This window comes from Homarus americanus, unplaced genomic scaffold, assembly GCF_018991925.1.
Source record: "Homarus americanus isolate GMGI-L3 unplaced genomic scaffold, GMGI_Hamer_2.0 scaffold9407, whole genome shotgun sequence".
In the NCBI taxonomy this organism is placed as follows: domain Eukaryota; kingdom Metazoa; phylum Arthropoda; class Malacostraca; order Decapoda; family Nephropidae; genus Homarus; species Homarus americanus.
The window spans coordinates 14,522-22,577 of record NW_024737730.1 but is presented as its reverse complement, the minus strand read 5'-3'; the positions used below and the strand labels follow the sequence as shown (position 1 = coordinate 22,577).

Here is an 8,056-nt window from a genome sequence, read left to right as displayed (position 1 = left end):
GTGTAGAGGAGGAGGAGAGAAGAGTGGCAGTCAAAAAGATCTTGATATGAGACTTATGAGATCTAAGCATGACGAATCAGTTGGTGACGACTACGGTCAGGAAGACTCCTGAAGTCAATCTAGGTGCCAAGACCCTCACTGATCTCATAGATCTGGATAACAACCAGGCTGGCAGTGAGCCCCCTCTTACCTGCAGCCTCACCAATGTTCAAGTCAGAGCTTTCCTGGACAACCCCATGCATGTCCCTGCCTGGCCCTCGCACACCCAGAGTATAGAGCATTGTGTACAGCAAGTGAGCGAGGCCAGCAGTCACGTGTACAGCCAGGAGAGGAGGAAAGGCTACATCCGAGCTCAGGTGGTCAGCAGGGAGGTGATGAGTAGAAACAGAAGCAAGAAAGACATGTTCTCTATGGTGTGCAGCAACACCGGGTCAGTAGTAAACCGGTTTTGTATTTGATGATTTTGTTTCTAAAGGAATATTAAATTTAATAAATGTGTCAAGATCATTCGTTTCAAATTATTCTGGATCATTTTCATCCCTAATAAATTAACCCGGATACATTTCATTTTGATTTTAAATAAGCTATTTTAGTGGTGTTGGTAAAAGGGTGGAATACTGAATTTACAAGATTTCAAGTTAAAATTTACCTAGCAAAATGAAAACTTTTCAAATCTGAAGATATCACATGATTCTGCACATAGAACTACATCATTAATACCATGGGCCGATTTTTCAAACTCAAAAAAAAAAAATTCGCCTCCGTATGACACACCCTACTGTACTGTGCTCCTCTGTACTGTACTGTGCTCCACTGTACTGTGCTTTACTGCACTGTACTGAACTGTGCTCTACTGTACTGTACTGTACTGTGCTCTACTGTACTGTACTGGACCAGAAGATCAACATACAAGTCAGAAAATGGGTTCCCCTTCCTCTAACTCTTCACGCATCCTGTAATGGCCCTTGTTTCATAAACAGAAGTATTATATAAATGGGTTAATTACATTTGATTTATATACTGAGTCATCCCCTGTAACTTTCCACTAGCTGTGAGGTGACATGTTCAATGCACGTGATAAGGTGTGCCCACGGGAAGCTGAGTCATACTATGTTGAGTAAAGGCATAAAGTAGCCGGCTCCTGGCCACCTAAAGTGGGCAGTAGCTTGATATCCTTGACTAGAGGAAGACGTTATTTTAGAGCCGCAGTAGATGGCTCCGTGTTCCCTCGAGGGTGGACGAAGTCCCTATTCCGTTCTCCCTCGATGGGTCACTACTCAGAGTCTCACTCCCAAACTTACATCGTACGGATGTTGATTCACGTCTATTTACATAGACGCCGTCCTTTCTTATCACACTCCTAAACAGTGGAACTTACGGTTGATCTACACTCAGGAATTATACAAATAACACTTTTTGATAAAAGAAAAAACTTCAATTGGGTTTCGTTATTAAAGCCCAATATAAAATAAATGTACCGAACTGGTTGACTAGGAATTAACCAACCTGTTCAATCCCTTATTGGCCTACCCCTGAAGGATGGGGGAATGGGAGTGCCAAGCCTCGTCGAGAGCGTAACTCATATGAAGATGGGACTGCTTCACCGCCTAAGGACCTCCAGCGACCCGGCCGTCAGACACATTGCAGTCGAAGGACTCTGGGGGAGGGAGGTGACAGCAATGGCGCGGCACTTCGGGGTAGAGCACATCAACGTCGACACCACACGCCAAATGAAAAAGGAAATTGGGGAGAAGAGGGACGAATGGAGCCAATCCTGGCAAGGCAAAGGGGCTGATAACTTCTTTGGAAAGCAGGCCTGCAATGGAATCCTTAAAAACGATCTCGGACAAGGAAGGAACCCGATTGACCTGTTACGACTCCGGTCTCAATACATCTCGTGCCGAGTCTCGAGAGCCATTAGCAGCGTGCCGAACGAGGAGCTCACCACGTTAACGTGTCGGCGCTGTGGAGAAGGGCAGGAAGACCTGATGCACCTGTTGCAGTCATGTCGGGCTGCTCAGAACCACAGAGTTTCAAGACACGATGAGGTCCTCAAGAAGCTCGGCCAATGGCTCGAATACCAACTAGTCACACATTCGTGAAGCCCGACCTACTACTACAGAAGAACGGCCGAAACACAGTGTTGGACCTCTGTAATACGCCCTCCATAGAGTTGAGCAGTTAAAGATCGACAAATACAAGGCGTATGATGCAGAAGTGAGGAGGTACATCGTCAGCAAAGGAATAGCGACCCCAATCGGGGACATCACCTTCCTCTGAACTGCAGTCGGTGCACGTGGTGACATCTGCACCGGCACCACCAAGCTGCTCAGACAAATGAAGTATGAGAGGCCCAGGCATTGGTATCCTCACCACCATGGCCATAGAGGGTTCGATCAAGATCTTGCAAACCCTCAGGGTGCAAGCGTCCGGCTAGCTAACAGACGTGCCCACGACTAGCACGGGGCGTGTGCCACACCGTAAGCAAGGCGGTACCACCATTTCCTTGTCCAAAATCTCTGTTCACCGAGATACTGCCTTCCCTGTGACGTACCCTTGTTTCCGACGTCCCACTTGGGGGCGCTCGAATAAATAAAACTTCGTATACGGGGAGCATGACAAAATTTTTTTTTTAATCTTTGTCTATTCATCATCATGATTGTACATTCCATCATCAATGTCTAGGCCATGTAAATATTCTTGTAATTATGTCTACACTGCACCTACACACGACGTAACTTGCCAACTTAGCGTCAACACACCCGTTAGTCTGGCGGGGACAGGGGTGTCTGCCTGTTAGTTCCTAGAGTAGACCAGATTTGGACAATCTGGGAGTCTCACTTAACATCTAATCCACCATGCCCCAGACACTAACGATCATACACGATTCATTCACACACATTTTTTAAATTAAAAGTAGAAAATCCTAGAGTGCTACCATGTGACACGCCGGAAACAGGGGTCTAGCAGTTAATTTTATATTCAGAGTGACAAATAACCAAATGCCTCATCATCTAATTAGTGACGCGCATGAATGGATTAATGAGGTTCCCACTGTCCCTATCTACTATCTAGCAAACCCACAGGCAGGGGAACGGGCCTGCACCAAACAGCGGGGAAAGAAGACCCTGTTGAGCTTGACTACAGTCTGATTTTGTAGAGAGACATCAGAGGTGTAGCATAAGTGGGAGGTCGTTCCACCTTTGTGTGGGTTGGCCGCCACTGAAATACCACTACAGTACTCTGATAGTTTCTTTACTTACTCGGTGAGACGAAATGGGAGTCTCTTCGCGAGGGAGCGTCTCCTCTTTCTAGCCAAAATGGTGTGAAGAACATTTCACCGAAAGTGTCATCAATTTGCTGCCTCCATGACCTACACGAGACAGCAAGATGCACCACACCACCAAAAGAACGCAGCATGACACCATCTCGGGTCAACCCTAAGGCGCATCAGTGTAACATATGCGGGAGAACGTTCTTGAGTGCGATGGGTCTCACCCAGCACACTCGACTGAAGCACCAAGAAGTGTACAACTAAACACTTAAACCAGCAAAAAGGGTACCTTACTCACCTCAAGAAATCGCGTTAGTAGCCGAGGAAGAGGCACGGCTCCTCCAGTCCGGCAGGAAGACAACCTCCATCAACCAGCTCTTGCTGAAAAGTCTTTTGGAGGGGTCAATTGGCCTAGAACGGCTTAAAGCGATGAGAAAAACACCAATGTACAAGACAGCTGTACAAGAGAGCCTCGCCAACAACGACCAAAAGAGGCCACATTCGCACCCGGACCTAGGCAATGAAGAGGCCCCAAACCCCCAAAACCTCCCCCAAGGAGGGAATGACCCCAACCCCTCAGACCCAGAGACTCCTCCAGCAACTTTGAAGAAGAACTGGACCGCAAGCTCGAGGCGAGGAGGAGGTTATGGGAGTATCTTAGGGCCCTCAGTGAGGAGGAGGAGGCGGCCAAGACGCTTATCTCTGACCTCAACCAGGTGCCGTGCAACATCCCTGCTTCCGAAGACCTAACGGAGGGGGACTATGGTGCAGCACTGGATGGGTTAGAGACGGCGCTGAGGCAACATAGACCAAGGCTCTTCACCGGAAGGAGACAGCCTCGGCAGGAGCAAAAACACCAACATCCAGCCTAGAGAACAACACCTTCCAAGAAGAGTGCGAAAGAAGTGGGATTACGCACGAACACAAAGGGCCTACCAAAGGAATCCCAAGGAGCTCGCCAAATCATTGATGCTGTAGAGTTTAGACCTAGGTTCTCTGCACCCTCCCCCACCAGCAAAAGCAATGATAAAATGCTTGACACTCTCCTGCCAATCTCCAAGAACGACATTCTGACAGCGCTACGAGGACCTGAGACGGCAGCAGGCCCTGACAACCCAGAATTAGACTCAAAAGCCCTATGAAGACAGGGATCAGGCGTTCTGGGCAGGGTCTTCAATGTGTTGCTGTACCTGGCAAGGGTTCCCCAATGGACCAAGACGAGCAGAAGAACGATGCTCCCCAAGAAGTCGCCCCTAGGAAATCCATCCAACTGGCGACCCATCACAATCGGGCCGCATTTCCTAAAGTCCTGGCACACAGGATGATTGAAAATGCAGAGACCAGAATCAGCCATGAGGCGTTTCGGGCAGTCGACGGATGCGGGGAGAACCTCGCACTCGTCGAGGGAATCATCAGACGCCCGAAAAGAGAAGAGGAATGTCTACATTACATTCATAGACGTTGCAAAAGCCTTTGACCCCATATCGCACCTGAAAAGCAGAGGAATCCCAACGCCACTATCACTTTCGTTCCTAGGCCAAAGGGAGGCCCCAAGGGTCAGTCTGACAGACCCACAGCTACCACACTTCCACCTCCAAGGCATGCTAAACATCCTAGCCCCAATACCGAGAAACACGTCACGGACACTAGTCCCAATCAAGACGCTATTTTTGGTAAGGATGTTCTCGTGACGGAACGTGGCATGTACGTTCGCTTCATGCCCTCCTTCGCCGCATCAACAGCCATAGCGAGAGACATCTATAATAGATTTGTTTCTAGCTCCGTTGAAGTTCAGAAAGCCATCCTCCCAGAGTATATCCATTACTACATGACGGCAATGTCATGGCTGCGCATCATTAATTTGAAACGCAACAATGGAGACACTCGCACTCAACGTGAAGATGAACTCTTCAGTGCTGCCCGACATGTATCCTTTTGCATCCCCGCTCCTATGTATTTATATATACGCGGGATAGGTAATTTTATTACTGGCACCAGAGAACATTTGTATCCTGAGTTTCCTCCTCTCCCCGAAGATTTAGCCAACCAGACCCATGGTGGTTATTATAGTCCTTTCACTGTTGATACCCATAATCTGTACGAGGAAATCCCTTGTCTCGGAGTCCACGCCGAAGCTATTAAGCAAGCATTCTCCAACGCAGACCCAGGACCATATTCCTCATCTTTACAGACTGACGCACTTGCACCAACCCAAAACCTTTTAGGTTTCTCTGACCCGAAGCTAAGCAGCTTGGCTTAGCAGCAGGAATTACTTCCCAACACTTCCTTGAAACCGTCATAGGCACTGGGTTCAATCTCACTTTGTTGAGATCCATTTCATCAGTCCTCGCACGTCAAACCGTGTTCAAGAACCATGACGTGAACTTTTACGCATTTGACTCCGCAGGTCACCGCTCCCAAGCCATCATTTCAAGAATTATAGCACCTCGTGCTAATGTTCTTAACATTAATGACATCCAACAACCTAAAAAAAAAGTTGGAGACCATCTCCATCACTAGAGGAGTAAAACAGGGCTGTCCACTCTCGCCCTTCCTCTTTTGTGCAGTGGTGGATGAATACCTGGCATCATTAGGCCAAGCGACCGGCTACCACATCGACGAACACACTAGCGTTGCAGTGACCGGATTCGCTGATGACCTGGTAGTAGTCTCCGAATCCAGACTAGGCATGAGGAGAAACCTTGCCATGTTGGACGACTTCTTACAAGCAAGAGGTCTGACTGCACAACCGGCAAAGTGCGCCACATTAAGTCTTGAGAGAGCGGCAAGAAACCGGAATCGGATAAGACTCTGCGTAGTGACGGAAGAGTGCTTCCATCTAAGACACCCGGACACTGGCCAAGCGGTACCCATTCCGAGCATCCAGCCTGAGCATTGGTCCCTCGGGACTGGAGAGACCGGGATGACAGGTCAATGCGGAAAAAGCTATTTTGGCGACCATCTTAGACAAAATTGGAAAAAGTCTTCTCAGACCCCTACAAAAGCTGAAGTTACTGAAGCAACATGTCATCCCTAAGCTTCAGTATAAGTACGTAAAAGGCTCGAGCTCCCTCAACCTGCTCAAAAGCCTCGACAAAAAGATCAACATACAAGTCAGGAAATGGTTTCACCTTCCTCTAACTCTTCACACATCGCTTATTGGCTTGCCCATGAAAGATGGAGGAATGGAAGTGCCCTGCCTACTCGAGAGTGCTACCCATATGAAGATGGGACTGCTCCACCGCCTAAGGACCTCCAGCGACCCGGCCGTTAGGCTCATCGCAGCCGAAGGACTCTGGGGGAGGGAGTTGGTAGCAATGGCAGAAGCACTTTGGGGTAGAGCACACTAGCGTCGACACCACACGCCGGATGAAGAAGGAAATTATGGAGAAGATGAGGGACGAATGGAGCCGCTCCTGGCATGGTAGGAGAGCGGAGAACTTCTTCGGGATGCAGTCCTGCAACAGGAGCCTTAAAAACGATCTCGGACCGGGAACGAAACCATTTGACCCGGTGCGACTTCGGTCTCAATCAATCTTGTGCCGAGTCTCGAGAGCCATTGGTTGAGTGCCAAATGAGAAGCTCGCTACACTGACGTGCCCTCACTGTGGAGAAGGGCAGGAAGACTTGATGCACCTGCTGCAATCATGCCAAGCTGCTCAGAACCACAGGGTAACGAGACACAATGCGGTCATCACAAAACTTGGCCAATGGCTGGAGAGGGACGGCTATGACGCAACAACCGAACCCCACATACCAACCGGACGCACGTTCGTCACGTCGGACCTGCTACTACAGAAGAACAACCGATACACAGTGCTGGACTTCTGTATACCCTACGAGAGCGACAAACACGCTCTCCGCAGAGCCGAGCAGTTCAAGATCGACAAGTATAAGGCGTACGAAGCAGACGTGAGGAGGTACACTCGCAACAAAAAGTATCGGTGCATGCTGTAGTGTAAACAATTTGAGACCAGTGACGATAGGTATTGGTAAAGGCGAGTTGTTCCAGCCATATGTTGGCAGCCCTGATTGTCAGCCAAATGGCAACACCTAGTGGAGGGAGGGAGGGTTATGAGGATACACTTACCAACCTTCCCGACATATCACAGTGTATACGTATCGTTTCGGAACTCGTCGATCTCACCCTGCACCGATACGTTTTGGTGCGAGTGTATATCACCAGCAAAGATATAGCGACCCTGTCAGGAACATCACCTTCCTTGGAACTGCAGTCGGTGCATGGGGTGGCATCCGCACAGCCACTGCGAAGCTGCTCAGACGATTGGGTATCGGAGGCCCAGGCATCGGTATCCTCACCACCATGGCCATAGAGAGCTCGATTAAGATCCTACGGACCCTCAGGGTGCAAGCAACCAACTAGCTGATCGACGTGCCCAGTACCAGCATTGGGGGCGCTAGCCACACTGCAAGCAAGGCAGTACCACCTTTACCTTGCCAAAGAACTCTGACCACCGAGTCGCTGCTGCCTCCGGGACATACCCTGGTGTTCCTGGTGTCCCGCCTGGGAGCGCTCGACCCCAAAAAAAACTACTTGTACGGGGAGTAAATCTCCGACATACATTTTTTTTCATGTACATACATACATATCCTCTAACTGAAGTGGCTATCCGTCATCAAGCCAAGAATCAGGCGAATGAGTCAACAGCGGCCCGTTCGATCACCAGCCGGCGAAAACTAATTTCTCCGTAAGTATTCTGGTGGGGAAAGGGGTAACGTTTGCAGGTAACTAGATGACAACTGATGACAACATGTAGGTTT

The 8,056-nt window shown here is 49.1% G+C and overlaps 1 protein-coding gene across 1 annotated transcript; it reads left to right on the top strand.

Moving 5' to 3' along the window:
- Positions 1-1,547: 1,547 nt before the first annotated feature.
- Positions 1,548-2,102, top strand: LOC121873576. The gene has a single exon (XM_042377217.1). It carries the CDS (start codon positions 1,548-1,550, stop codon positions 2,100-2,102), a length of 555 nt encoding a protein of 184 aa, XP_042233151.1.
- The last annotated feature ends 5,954 nt before the right edge of the window (positions 2,103-8,056 follow it).